General features: G+C 45.4%; 1 protein-coding gene across 1 annotated transcript in view; it reads left to right on the plus strand.

Annotated features, from left to right (window-relative positions):
* The first annotated feature begins 1,845 nt into the window (after positions 1-1,845).
* PDZD8 (PDZ domain containing 8) overlaps positions 1,846-15,120 on the plus strand; it is a 57,942-nt gene continuing 44,667 nt past the window's right edge. Inside the window, exon 1 of the mRNA XM_013195590.3 lies at positions 1,846-2,868. Within this exon, the coding sequence (XP_013051044.2) occupies positions 1,964-2,868 (905 nt within the window). The 5' untranslated portion in view covers positions 1,846-1,963. The remainder of the gene's footprint in view (positions 2,869-15,120) is intronic.

Raw genomic sequence — 15,120 nt, forward strand, 5'->3', positions numbered from 1 at the left:
CTCTTGTAAAGTGTCAAAAATTGTTTTAAAGTTCTACGCTTACAGGTTTATTGTCCTAAAATCTGATTTACAAAATAAAATAATATACCTGGACTTTTCCTGAATATTTTTCTTGCTTAGATATAGATGAAATATCCCTTTTAATAAATTCCCCCCTAGTATTTTTTTTTATTAAAAATCATATATACATACAGAGTCAAACTTTTGCATGGCAATCCTATTTAATAATTTACAGCTGTGCAAAGAGCAAGCAGGTGAGTATAGTCTATACAGTTGTACAAAGCTCTGTGTAACCATGGTGGAAATTGGCCAGATTGCACACACCTTTCTATTTATCCAGACCTCCAGAAAATGCAAACAGTCACTTCTAAACTGAAGCCAAAGTCAAATATGCGTAGAGGTCCTTTCTGGATGCTATGAAGATGAATCTTTTTTTTTTTTCCTTTTACCTGACAATTTTATTTTCTCTCTTGACTTACTTCAATCCTACTTAACGTTTTATAAAATTTTTGCGTGCCCTTTTTGTACTTGTGTTAACATTACTTATTTCCCTTCATTCTTTCACTGTCACTGAAAATGCTGAAACACACCCGATTCTAGCTTTGTAAAGTGTCTCCAAGATTACACGGCTCCTATTGAAAAAGTTCCTAGGAGACAAGAAAAGCGATTACTGAGCTGAACATTTCAGAGACTCTAAAGCCGCCATCAGGTGCACAAAATGCGCCAGATTTTCTGTTCTGCTTATTTAGCAGGGGAAGATACTCAATTGAGACATCTGCAACATTTTTTTTTCCTTTTTTCCTGGTGTTCTTCCTGACACAAAACCAACGCTGCTATTGCCTTCCTGAACGTATTATTCCGTATCTGAAAAGTCATTTAGTTGCAAATCCCAAAGCTTTCCTTTCTTGCTGCGTATGCCCGTATTAGCCATGGCGGCGGCCCGCAGCAGAGCGGTTCAAATTTTGTACTAATGACCTCTCTGGTATTTCTATAGAAATGCTCTGTTAAACACCCAGGCATTTCAACTTTCAGTCACAAGACCTATAAAAAATTCATACTCTGAATCTCCAGTTTCAAACCGCAGCTCTGCCTCATTAAGAGCTTTTCAATCCTCCCACCCCACACACTCACAAAGGAGGGGGGGGGGGGGGAGCTTTTATCTCCCTGGCGTTTAGATTTCACATTTTCTTCTCCTCGTTTGCATTTTTAAGCATCTCCGGAGGCTGGCAATGAATGAGCGCGACACTGGATTTTCTGATATTAAAATATATTAAATGGGAACGTCTTTATAGCTAGGTGACTAAATAAAAACAGGCGGAGAAAAACACAAAAAAACACGAGCTTTATTATAAGCAACTTTTGTGCTAATTGTGGACGCCTTACAGAAATAAGAAAACCTGAAGGCTGCAAGAAGAGGTTGCACGCACCCAAAATCACCCAAAATGACCCCAAAGCGCCGCGGGGCTGCCCCCGCACATCCTCCAGCAGCAGCCCTTGCAGCTCCGATTCCGCCTTTAAACGAGTTCAGCGCATGAGACCAACAGGTGGGCCTTTATTTTTGAAGCACGTTCGCGCTTCACCAGTAGAAGCTCGGCTATTGAGCGCATCACTTGTGTAAAACACCTTGCGGCTGCCCGCCGCCTCACGACTCCCCCACACACCCTCCCCAGCCGCCATTTCGGGCACCCCCACCCCGGCGCCCCTCAACCCCTTGCGCTCGCGCATGCGCGTTCCGCCCTGTGACGCCGCAGCGCCCGGCGCCGTGACGCGCCCGGCGGGGCCTCCCCGTCTCCGCCAATGGGGCGGCGCGGACGGGCTGCCGGGCCCCGCCCCCTGCCGCCGCCACCACCGCGGCCGCCGCCGCCGCCGCCGCCGCAGCGCAGGGCGCGGGGGGGACCCGGATGAGGCGGCGGCGGCGCCCGGCGGCGGCGGCAGCGTCGGGCCGCGGGCGCTGAGGGCCGGGATGCTGCCGGTGTACGGCATCGTGCTGTCGGCCCTGGCCGGCGGCTTCCTCACGCTGCTGCTCCAGCTCCTGCTCCTCTACGGCAGGAAGCCCGAGCCGCCCCCCGGGCCGGACGGAGCCGCCGAGGGCCTCGTCTACGCCCGCGTGGCGGCCGGCCACGGCCTGAGGGAGTACCTGCAGGGCGCCGAGCCGACCGCCGGGCAGGCGGCAACGGACGCGGCCCCGGTGCCGGCTGCCGCACCGCCCGCTGCGGGCCCCGAGCCCGGCGCCAAGCCCCCGCCGCCTCCCCAGCAGCAGCAGCAGCAGCAGCAGGCGGCGGAGCCCCCGTCGGAGCCGTCGTCCCGCGAGGAGACGTGCCACTTCCTCAATGCCATCTTCCTCTTCCTCTTCAGGGAGCTGCGGGACACGGCCCTGGTCAGGAACTGGGTGACGAAGAAGATCAAGGTGGAGTTCGAGGAGCTGCTGCAGACCAAGATGACGGGGAAGGTGCTGGAGGGGCTCAGCCTCAGGGATGTCTCGCTCGGCAACGTCCTGCCCGTCTTCAAAGCCGTCAAGCTCATCCGGCCCGTGGTGTGCAACGAGGAGGGCTGCCCCGAGGAGCTGGGCTTCGAGGTGGACCTGGAGTACAACGGCGGCTTCCACCTGGCCATCGACGCCGACCTGGTCTTCGGCAAGTCGGCGTACCTCTTCGTCAAGATCTCCCGGGTGATGGGGAAGCTGAAGCTGGTCTTCACGCGCCTGCCTTTCACTCATTGGTACTTCTCCTTTATGGATGACCCTGTGATACTATTCGAGGTAAAGTCCCAGTTCGAAGGGAGGCCCATGCCGCAGCTCACGTCCATCATCGTGAACCAGTTCAAGAAAGTTATCAAGCGCAAGCATACCTTGCCCAATTACAAAATCAGGTAAGAAGGGGCCTGCATCCAGAGCGTTACTCTTGGAGAAGTGTGTTCATGTTGGTGTCACGATCTTAATAGGCCAAAAGAGGCTTCTCTTGGTATTTTTACAGATGGGACACTTGCACTTCATTGATATCGAATGCTTTCTGTGAAGATAAGCATGGTTTTCCATTTACAGCAGGTGAAATAACTCACTTTGTGCAGTGAGGTTGTGATATGCCCCAAAACGCATATAACTGAGTGGTGGAAATAGTGGGTTTCAGAAATTCTTGGGTCTGCCAGGTGTCCAACAACAGGACCAGGATCTTCCTCTTTGGAAGGGGTAAAAGGATGGCTGTGTGGAACAGCACATGGGTTGGGGGTATCCTTCTGTCACAGGTGAGACACCTAGGCAAGGCTTGTGACTTACGCTTATCAAGAGAGAGAAGGATTTTGTTCCTTAATGTGAGACAGGAATAACTTCCCTTTGTAGGGAGTATTTTTGGAATCACGTGATAGGTGGTGTCCTCTTCCTTTCCGGTTTGCTTAATTTCTTCAATAGCTTTGGGAAAATCTTAAAGTTGGTAAGAGGTGTGTTACTACTATTGTGGTAAAGCTTGGGGGGGGCTTCTTTTTTTCTTTTTTCTTTGGAAGCTATCACCTTTTCTAAAGGTGCATGTAGCAGCACAGGTTGTGTAATATATCACATATAATGTGATGTTCAGTGATATTTCTGTAGCAGAAGTTGCAAGTGGCATCTTCTTTTCTTGATTCCACCTTGATTTTTTGATCTAAAAAGATACTGAATGTCTTACCTCTGCTAAGATACAATGGTCCCCTTCTCCCATGTGTCTTAGGTTACCACCTTTCCTTTCTCTCTGGTTTATTCTTCATAGTTTTTGTCATGTGTTAATTCAGGATTTTTGTTCTGTTTACCACATTCTTTTCCAATAAGCCTTTTCTCTGGAATTCCTCAGACATGAGTAACTGAAAATGCCTATTTGAATTTTGAAGTGTAATTAGCAGTGACATAATTTTTAAAGCCTTTTCAGCTGGTTCTTCTGCAATCTAATTTAGAAGAGCTCTTGTGAAAATGGATGTGTAAAACATCCAGGACTTGGAAAGCCCCGAAAGGGCAGTAAGTAGTTTCTTAAAGTAATGCGGTGGTCCCTTCAGAGACTGAAGGACTGAATTACTCTCTGGAAGGCCCTGGGCAGCAGTGAAACTGTCAAGAGCAAGTTTGTTTCCATTCTTTTACTGCTTTGGGAAAGAACCGAAGCTGGTAACTGTGGAAAAGAGCCAGAAGCAGAGGCTGGGATAGCACAGTCACCCTGGCAAGTGAGCATTCTCGGCATACCTAGAAAGAGCAAGTAGAGCAGATGAGCACTGCACTCTCTAGGCAAGTTTTTAGCTTGTTTGAGGAAACAGTGATGATGTGCTCACCCCCTTCAGGAGCAGGAGAAAGACATTTTCATTTTTCCCCAGGGAGATGCACCTGGATGGTAGGGCTCTCTCTTCATTTGGGGTTACAGTACTGAATTTTTCATGTATTTCTCAAACGTTCTGCACCATTAGGCCACTGGCATCGTAAAGAGACTGGAGGAGGCAAAAAGGAAAGAAGCAGAGCTCAGTGATTAGGCCAGAAATGAGTGGAAGTGTATGAGGACAGAAGGTAACTGACACTGAAAACAATATGGGAAGCATAAACTATTGTAGAGCTAAGATGAGTTAAAACATTTTAAAATAATTAGTTAAGCTGTCAGAAGTCGGAAGTTTGGGAACGCTTGAGAAGAAAACAGTGTCAGCTGGTTTTCACCCTGGATAGCAGGCTTGTTGTACAGGGTGGCAGGTGTTCAGCTAAGCAGTGTCCAACCTTGTGTTTGGGGCTTTTGACCTTTACATTTTACACTGTGTTGTGAACGTGTAATTCTGACCCACTGTGTTGTAAACGGGGAAGGCAGCAGACTGAGCTTAATGCCTGTTAATGAAATTACCTTAAGTAAGGCAGATTGGGTCATCGGTGTCCTAAGTGCTTAGAACTTTGCCTTTGACATTTTCTAGTTGGACTGCTGACCTCTTCGTGGTCCTTATCCGTGAACCCTTTGGCTGTCCGTGGGTGCCCAAGGTTTTGTGGTAATGTTCTCTGGCATCATACCTCAGAGGAGTTTATTTAGCTGGATCCCTGGCAGCAGGGCTTAGGAACAGCCCAGCGGTGACAGTGCACCCATACGTGATGGTGTGGTTGAGGAGTTACGGATTACGTGGTGTGGAGAACTGATCTGGAAAGTTCCCTGTTGATAAAAAGATACAAAACTTTGTAACAGTCGTTTTAAGAATACGTTTATTTGGGGGTTATGGTAGTCCAAAGCCATGTTAATGTATTCCTTAGCAGAGTACGTGTAGGAAGAAGTCAGGACAGTTTCACAACTGCTTAGTAACCTGGTGCTTTACTTAAAACAAAACGATTCCTCATGTACAGGGAATGTGCTTCTCCTCTCCCCATTTCTTTCTTTCCTGTGGCCTATACTTCTCATGTTTAAGGGCTTAGTAAGTGTTTGGTTCTGTGTGTAGTTCAAAACCTCTTGCTCAAGTAACTCTGTAAATAAATCTTTGAATAGCAGTAATTACAACCTTGTAAACAAAAGCACTTGGAGTGCAGGGAGTTCTCTGTCCAGCTGGTTAAGGGGATTTGTTATCTAGCTGGTTTCCAGATTGAAGTCCGTAAAGGAGTTTTAACTTTTTTTCAGATGCTAAGTAATGGTAACATTTAAAATAAGTGGGTTTTGTTGTCTTCTGTATTAGGTAACTTTCAGAGGGCTGTTGGTAATGAATGGTGTAAGGGGAGAACTGTCAGTAGTTGCTTCTTGAACATCCTGTAACAAAGTTGGAGTTAAACAGATCCCTCCTCTTACATTAGTGAACTGTGAAATACCGTATTAGGGAACGCATACGTGTGCTTTGTCTTTGCACACAGACTATCTGTGTCTATAGACAAGCTGCTACAGACATGTTTTCCCAGATAGGTGCCAAATTTTAGGCAGCAAAGCAGTGATGAGTAAGGTCTTCATCCTGATTATCATTGCTGAGAGTGACTTTGTGCATCCTCTGTAAGTGGTTGGAATGTGGAGGAAGAAATCTGGCATTCCTGATGCTCTCTGAGCCCCCATAAGGGAGGCGGTGTAGACTGGTGAGTGTGTTTTGAAATTCACCTAGGATTCTTTGTACAAGTTTCTCCACAAAAGCAATTGTCTGCTAATTGACAAAGGCGGGATGCACTTTGTCCAGACAAATAAGTAGTAATTTGTGTTTTGTTCTAATGGTGTGTAATCAGTTTTCTTTGGCTCTTGAAGAGACATTTCTATCTGGTAAATATGCATTTTGAAGCAATTGCCATTCAGTGGTAGAGCAGCTATCTCATGCAGTAGAAGCTGGTTATATTTCTGGAAGCAAGGCCGTTGGTAAAACTCAGTGAATAGTAGATATTTTTTATCATTGTTGATGAAGTGTTGTGCAATTCAGTTGGAAGTTGCAGGGATTGCTGCTGTTCTATAGCGAACTTTGATCTCCATGCATTTATTGCTTTGTTACAGAAGCGCAAAGCAGCGTTTCTGAAACTTCTCTGTCACAGAAGCCCCTCATTCAAATGTGGGAAAGATATAAACGGACACGTTCGTTGTTTTTCTTCCAACGTACGTGAGTTCTGGTGCACTCTTGAGAAATTAGATAACTGTGAGTCAAGACATTTTTTTGGTAACTACCCCTACCTTCAGTAAGGTAATGAAGACTCACGGATGTCATTTATTAGGCTCTACATACTTTCAAACTCTATTTTGACTTAGATTGACTGCATAAATTGTACCTTTTCTGAGTTCTAAGACAAGTTGGCAAGTGTGTGGAACATGACGGTGGATATGGAGAGACTTCCCTTCCCTGTTGCTTCTCCAGGATGCTAACTGCTGGTGTTCTGCAGGGTGGCCACTTACCAACCAGCTGCCTCGTGGTCTCCCAAAATCTCTGCTACTGGCACTCTCGAGATCCAGGTTGAGTCAGCTGTGCCCACCCACACAGCTTGACCTGATGCTGGATTTCTCGTGTAGGTTTCTTTGGCTAGAGCATGATGCTAATCGTCAGCACATAGTGGAGCTTATCCTGCAAACTGAATCCAAGCTTCTGTTTTTCATAGGATGCACTCAAACAGTTCTTCAAAAGCAGTACCATAGGCATTTTTGTGTTGGTTTTAACTTTCTATAACTTTGACGTGGCACAAAGTGGTTAATACTCAGCTGTAGTTACTAGCATTGTCGTGACATGTTTAATACTTAAAGATAAGGGCTATTTCATGTGTCTGTCTTTTTGCCTGCTTTTGCTGTTGTAGGTGTCACAGGTTCATCTCTTAGTTCCCTAACGAGCTACACCTTGCTCATTAACCTGCTTATGGGTGGCAACCTTGATATTCCCCCTGCTAATGTCAGGTACGCTAATTACGCTATTCTCTAGCCTAGTCTGAAGTCAGCTGCAGTTCTGTTGTTTTGAACAGGTTCCGATATCTTCATGTAGATTTCAGAGAGCTTTGATTTTTCGTGTGTGCTCTGCAGATAACCAAAATACCCTTTTCCATAATAAAGATACAAAGCCCTTCCTGTGCACGCAAAGGGGAAGGAGGAAGTACTTGCAATCTAATCTCCCTCCAAAACTTCATTTCCCAGTATTTCGCCAGCAGTGATAGCAAAACTCTGACAGCTGCTGTTTTTTTTTTTTCCCCCCTAAGTTTAAGGTCTTGCAAGCTCATCCATTGAGGTTCAAAGCAGCTTAGGTACTGCCAAAGCAGTGAGGGAGGGAGTTCTGTGTATTTTAAGAACACTTGGTTTCTCTGTTCATTACAGTAACAACAACAACAACAAAAAAACCACACCACCAACAAAAAAAACCACTAATATTTCGGTATGGATATTAGTTTGATCTTTTGCTTTGTTTTAATGCATGTTGTCAGACTGCAATCGCTTTATTTTCGTTAGAAGTAATCTTTGAAGGATTACTTTAACGTTTTATATCAGTTTATATATTAATTAGATAAACTCCTAAATTCCCTTCCAGCATGAATTGCCCTTTGAACTGATCATTTGTGATATAGTGAGCTACATTAAATAGTTTTATGCTTTATTTGGAAGCTGGAGCTGTATTGAATTTCACTGGGAAGAACTATTAGAGAAGCCTATTTTCATTTGCTGTTACAGAATGCAATTTGAGGGTTACACAGCAGTTTCTTATTTTTGGCAAAACTTGAGCTGAGAGATAATGTAAGTAGCTATTGATTATGAAGTGTTTCTTATAATAGAAATGACATCATAATTTGGTAACAGAGGTATTGGAAAAAGTATAAAATTAAAAAAAAATTCTATCTAATTCATATGATGAGGTTAATCCAAGCAGAAATACTTACAGAAATCAGGATTGTGAGCACTGCTGACTTCAAAAATCAGCTGTCAGTAGAGATACCTACTTTCTCTTCCTCTTCTGCAAAGGAAGAGGATGTGGAGGCGCTCTTCCTGAGCAGATTGTGACCGTAGCTGTGATATGAGCCTCTTGTAGAAGTTGCATCTGTGACCGTAGCTGTGATGTGACCCTCTCGAAGCAGTTACATCTGTGAGACTCACCTATGCTGTTCATTCCTGTTGCTGCTAGAAGGAAAAATGAGACTTTTTTTTTTACACCCTACCTCTGCCCATTCTAGGTGGAAAAATCCTCTAGTATGCAGAAAGAGGAAAAAAATGGTTTCAAGTCCTTTTTTACTCTGCAGAAACGGATGGTACAGAAGCGCTGTGGGTTTTCGGGTTGTTCCAGAGGTGATGCTCTGAGTGATGCCAGCACAGAGACTCGTTTCGCTGCTGGCAAAGCAGCGGTAATTGCAATCAGTAGATCTGTCTGTAGACAGCAGCTTCACGCTTGGAAGATTATCTTTGTAGTGCACGGACAAGTAATATTTTTTTATTCATACAGGATTTAGATAAGTGGATTTGTGGGCAACCTGACATATAGTAAACAAAGCCAAGCCCTGGAACGTTAAATACTGTGATTTCTTCAAGGGTGCTGTGTGACTAAAAGGGAGCTTTTTATAGTGCAGAGCTTTTCTGCCTTAATTTCAGGAGTGGTCCACCTCAGCCATTGTGTCTAGAGGGTCACCAAATTCTTCAGATTAAATCAAAGTCGTATTTATGTAGATACCAAGCCCTAAAACCACTGGTTCCAGGGGGTTTGAAACCTTTTACTCTTCTTTCCCCAACTCCAACAATTTACAGTCTTTAACACAGAAAAGATCTAATTCTGAAAGAATGCTGATTTGAAATGTTTTCATTATAAAGACTAATTTAATGAATGACTAGCCACATACTGGACGTTTCCTAGTATATGGTCAGTATTCTTTCCTGTTTAAACAGGATCCCTTTCCTATGACTAGTCAACAAATGTTACCTTTTCATACCTGCAAGGGCTAGGAGTTAATGTGGCACTGATTTGAGATGGGTTGGGGAAGAAACCGGGTACCAAATGTATAGTTGGGGACAGGACAAAACAACAAAAAAAAACCAACCTCATTGGAGGGAAGGAGGGAGGGATGAAGAAATAAAAAATTAATTTCAGCGTTTGCATTTGGTGCAGGTGGTAATCCAATAAGCATCAGGGTTAATTGTCCCGACCGGAAAATAAAATCTCCATCAAATTCTCTTAATTGAAACTTGGAAAACTGGCACTGGTTTCTTCTCAGGCTGGCCAGAAGGAAATCTTGCTTTGCCGTGAGGGTGGGCAAACGGCGCAGCGGGCTCCCTGTGGGGCTCGATGCCCCGCGCCTGTCTGCCCAGGAGGCTTTTGGGAACCCCTGAGCTCTTGGCTAGCCCCAGAGTGGTCGGGCTCTTGAACCACATGGTTGCTGCAGGTCCCTTCCAACTGAACTGTGCTACGTCCTAAAAACAGTGTAAAAGATTAGCTGTGCGGTGGCGATAGAAAGAAAATGGCCTTGTTTTACACGTTTCCATTCTGCATTTTTAAATGCTTGGTTTTAGTTCTGCAGTGAACTTTTCTCATTTGAGTGGTGATTGAAGGCTCTGAAAATAAAAGGTATTTGACACTTAATGGCAGAATGATGCTTTGTATTTTTTTCACCGTATTTCTTCCTATTTCTGTTCTTCTGAACGCTGCTCTTGAGCACTGGAGCTGACCTGGCTGCTCAGTGAGAGCAAATACTTTGCTTTGTATTCAGTTGTCAGTTAGAGTTACTTTGTCATAATTTTTCATTTTTTCTCAATGAAATACGAAACAAACAGTTGTACTTTCTTATCTTTAGAAAGGTAATTTATTTCAAAGTAAATGCAGGGCTCACGGGAGCTCTTCACGTTCCCAAACTGTGGGCATCCGACCAAAGCCTGGCTTTGGGTCCAGGCCACCTGCGGGCGGCGGGCAAGGAGCATGTTCAAGCATGGGGCTGGGCTGTGACCCTGGGAGCTGGGGGCATGTGTGTGACGTGGGGAGCACTGGGGGGGTGCTGGAACCGAGGGTGGGCTCTGCCTAAAAGGAGGTAAAATCTGTGCCCCTGTGCCTTGAAGTAATCTGTAAAAACGGGCAGCTAACAGCTCCCAGCAGCTCGTTTGGTGTGGAAATATAAGGCTCTCTTATAGTACCGATTCTGCACAAAGAACATAAAATGTCATTGCTAACAAAAAGGTGAAATGCTGGGTCCGAAAGCTCGCAGATAAGGAGGAAGGCTTCAGTAGGCAGCGGGGTACAGCCGCTGGAGAGCTCGGTCCCCAGCTGCGGGTTTCCCCGCTGGAGCCGGTCCTTTCCTGGTGGGGGTTTCAACGGGAAACTGCTTGCTCTGCATTCCTGCCGAGGTTGCCTCAAGTCGCTCAGTATGCCTCTGTGTTTACAGTTCGTGTTCACACTTGTTTGATTTTAAAACTATTTCAACATTTGATTATTCTTGATATCATAGGAGACTTTCAATTTGGAAGCGCTGCTAGGATTAATAAGCTTTATTGGCTGAAATGAGTATGAAGGGGAAAATGTCACGTACCTCTGTGATTTGTTAATTTAACTGATAATTTGTGCCACCCTGGTCTGCTAAAATCCATTAATTGCTGTAATATGAAAACTCAAACTGTGCTTTTGTACAAAAGAAAGCAATGAGCCGGTATTAATGATAGGTGGGGGCAACTAGCTTTTTCAGCAGGTCTCATTCTGAATGATGCAGGAATCTCAGCATTTTGTTCCTAGCAGTGGACAATTCTCGTTTTGGAAGTGCGTGTGGATGCCAGTTTGTGTGAAGGGGATCGGGAGGTTATAATTTTATAGACGCTGCTCAGGGCAACGGGGATACGCTAAGCTCAACTTAAAATTTAGGAATTTCTTCAGTTGAGTAGTTTCGGCTGCAATCACTGAGTTTCTGGCGAAAGCAGAGGCTTTGCTGCCGGAACGTTGTTCTTCATTCTTACAGGAGGAAAGTCCACAAATGCCTTGGAAACTTTTCCTGTTGTAATTTACCTTCACCAGGTAGCAAATCTCAGTTATTTCACAAGCCAAACAGATCTGGGCTAAAACGCAGACTTTACTTCGAGATACTCGGTGGTCCCAGCCAGGATATCTGGTCATGTAGTGAAAAAAAGGAGCAGTAAGGGCTGGAGCTGACAGATACGTGCACGTTGCGAAGCAAGCCTTAGCTTTTGTGAGATGGCAGAAAGGCTTTTCAGCGTTGGAGACTGCTTTGTCTTGTTGGGTTTTATATATTTATGCAGCTGTTGTAATCTATTTTAACCTTAAAAAAGTGCATGGGAGCAGCTTACCTTTATAACTTCTTAATTCCACTGCTGGACTCGCAGCTCTGCTGGGTTTCAGCAGGGCGGTCTGCGGGGAGCACTGCACGCAACCCGCTTTGTTAAAGCTGTTCCGTGCAATGCCAAATACAGGAATCCCAGTACAGCAGTGTGCTTTTCATCTTTTTGAAGACATATCAGATGTCAAAAAAAAAAAATCTGTATTACAGAGATCAGCTGATGATAGAGTTCATCAGACTGCTGTGCTCAAAGGCAGCAATTAATTGCCAGACACGACTAGCAGAAAATCAAATTTGGACAGTCATTCAGGAAAGCTTTTTTTTTTTTATGTTGCTTGAAGTGTAAAAACTTGCAAGGGAAATTTGGGATTAAATTAAAAACAAACCTTAAAAATGATTCTGATGTTGTAAATTAAGGGAACACACTCGGGCTGGGCAGCAAGTGAGCAAGGAAAAAGGGTACAGGGACTGTGCCCAAAGCTGTTTCTTGATCCTAAATCCTATATAGGTTACATCCAGCTGTTCACATTCCTTCTGTTTTCTGGGTCTTGTAGCTTTTTCGTGTTTGTTTGTTGGGTTTTTATTGTTTTAAAATGTTGGCTAAAAATTAAATAATCTGTGGATATCTAATAAAGAATGAGTCATAATATGACTTTCTTTACCTAGTCTTAATGCTAAACTTCAGTGAATTTTCCTGTGTCAGCTTTAAACAGCAACATAGTTATGAAACATGCCCGTTCAGAAGAGAATATTTACAAATATTATGGCCTGCTTTTATAATGGCCTTAGGTACCAGCTGCTTTCTGTAACTAGTGCCTCATACATAAAATGCTTTAAAGAGTACTGCAGCCTCAGCAAATTGCCCTGTCAAATACACTTTTACATGGGATTTCAAAAGTAAGTCATTGCGCGGTAAGAACATGCATATCGCTTGTGTAGTAAATGACTTAAAACATTATTCCCGTGTGCCTGAGCTGAAACAGGACGAGGGGGAACTGAAGATCGTGGTCTCGCAGCAACGCGGCAGAAGGCTTCGCAGAATCGTCTGAGCCGCTGCTGCGAGCGATCTGCCTCGGTGAACAATTCCTAAGCAATTAAACGGGGGAAACGATGCCGTCTAGTTCTGAAAACTTCATAACAACTCGGCTTTCTGGTGGTGATTTTTTTTTCTGAATAGGCCTGCATCCTTCTGGCCCTGCGGTAGAATAAACAAAACAAAACTTCGGATGTTGCCAAGCGAAGAGCCGAGCGGATTACAAGGGGAGGTGGGGTGGGAACAGCAGTGTTAGTCAGCAGTATTGTTTTAAAACAATACCGCAAAAACTCAGATTGTTGTGTTCTTCTGAAAGGAGGACAAATTAGAGAAAACAGCCAAATTCATTATGGGGATGGTGGGAGAGGATTAGGGTAATTGGAGCAGCTGCTGCTTTCAAACGTCCTCACCAGTCACAGCTCACTTGCTGTTGGTGCGGGACCTGTGAAATGCAGGAATCCTGCCCGATAGTTCTGCACCCCTCTATTTGCTTGTCCCCAGGCCGTGTCTGTGCAGAGTGGCTGCATCATTTGGTCCTGTTTGCTCACAGCATGAGCCCCTTAGTGCCACGCCATGCTGTGCCAGGTCCCTTCCCACCACTGCAGCGGGCTGGCTGAGCTCTCGGTGCCGTGGGTCCTTGGTTGATGCCCGTATGGGACTTTAGGGTGAGCCATCAGGCAGCTCAGCTTTGGGAGTTACTGCGGGTTCTGAGCCAGGCTGGCTCCAGGGCTTTGCAGGACTTCAAGGGCAGGAGCTGGGCCATCTTCTGTGTGCGCAGGGGTGGCTAGGGCTCTGGAAATGGAGGAGAAGCTTCGGTAGTTGGTGCCTTGTCAAAGCTAAGTGGAGGAGCGGGGATAAGTTTCTGCAAGCTCTGGTGTCTGGAGCCATAACAGACATAAATGGTTCTCCGTGTCTGGGTTACGCCTGTCAGAGGCCCTCTTCAGGCGTGAAAGACTGAAAGGTGATTTTCCGGCCCCTCAGGAAGCTGTCTGGGAGGGTGTCAGTGCTTGGTGTGTCGATGGAGCTAGCGCTTGGCGTAGAGAATTAAAACTACTGGAGTTCGGAGGGCAAGTTGTGTGCTGAGCTGGGATTTCATGGGAACGCCAGCACCGCTTCCCTCTGACCGGGGCTGCACAGAGTTGGATGTGCGGAGAGACTTGAGGCCTCCTTACAGAGAATGGGCTGCAGAAGTAGGGGCGTTCTGCTAGCAGTGGCTGCTGCAACCAACCCAACCCCACTGGCTGAAGGTGTAGAGCTTGGGGTGGCTTTGATCGTGTCCCGTTGCTTCCTGCCACTGTTAGTGCTATTCTTCTTGAATGCTTACGAGCTGCCCGTCGGGGTGGTTGCTGCACCACACCTGCCTGGCTCCAGCTCTCCATGAAGGACACGTTTGGCATCTTCTGTCCCGTTTGGAGCTGAGCCACGCTTCAGGCTGCCCGGTTAGACAGGGAGGTTGTGTCCTGTCCTGCCTCAGCCTGAGGATTTCCATCTTTCGCTTAGTTTGAACCAACAGTCGGCTTCAGTGAGAACACATGTAGCTTAAAACAAAACAAACGAAACACGAACTCAAGGAGATCAAAGAGTCGTTTGCTGCGTTGAGTAGCTAAGTTATCTCGGTGTATGTAGCATTTGGAACTTGGGAAACGGTTCTTGAAATGCAAAGAATCTTTGTGTGGTCAAATTGATGTTGTTTGTGCTAAGAAAGTAGTGTTGATAAACCTGATTTGAGATTTCTTTTTGCCTTTGGCTATTTCAGTGCAGACAGCAACGGCAAGACTTCCCTTGCTGTATTTACAATTGCTTCTCTCATAAAAGCAGGACAAGAAATGTACCGCTTTTTTTCCCCCCTGAGAGAGCTACTTGAATATTTACTTTTTTATTAGCCATTGTGAAGTAGGTCTTAAAGCTCTGAGCGCCCATTCCGAGCCACTGATGGGAGATACCTCGGAGGCACTGATAGTGCTGCAGGGAGGAGACGGCCGCCGAAATCTGGAAATGTGTGAAACATCTTTGGAGGAAAAACGAAATTAAATCCCTGCATTTCTGAGGTCTTGATTTAAAAAGTGACTGCTCGTATATTGAGAGCTTATGTGTGTAAGGCTCTTACAAGTCTGTGGCAGAATATCCTGTAACAGTGGGTGGAGTGCCAGGAGGGACTTGCAGCGTTGCCTACAGTTTCTGGGAAAATAAACCTACTCTTACTGCGCTGTTGTTCGTGGGTCAGATTTTCCTGGGTGGGAGTAAAGCTAAAATTAGTAGATATCTGTGTTGAATAAGAGTGTGTTCTGAGTTCCTGAAGTCCCCTGAATTCTGACGCTCGTGCAGCGTCGTTCCTTGTGAAATCAGTGGAAGCTGGAGAAGTACTTTTTGCAAAATCTGCAGTGGTGGTACTTAAATAACACAGCAAAACACCCAACACCCTCCTCAT

This window comes from Anser cygnoides, chromosome 7 (assembly GCF_040182565.1).
Source record: "Anser cygnoides isolate HZ-2024a breed goose chromosome 7, Taihu_goose_T2T_genome, whole genome shotgun sequence".
Classification (NCBI taxonomy): domain Eukaryota; kingdom Metazoa; phylum Chordata; class Aves; order Anseriformes; family Anatidae; genus Anser; species Anser cygnoides.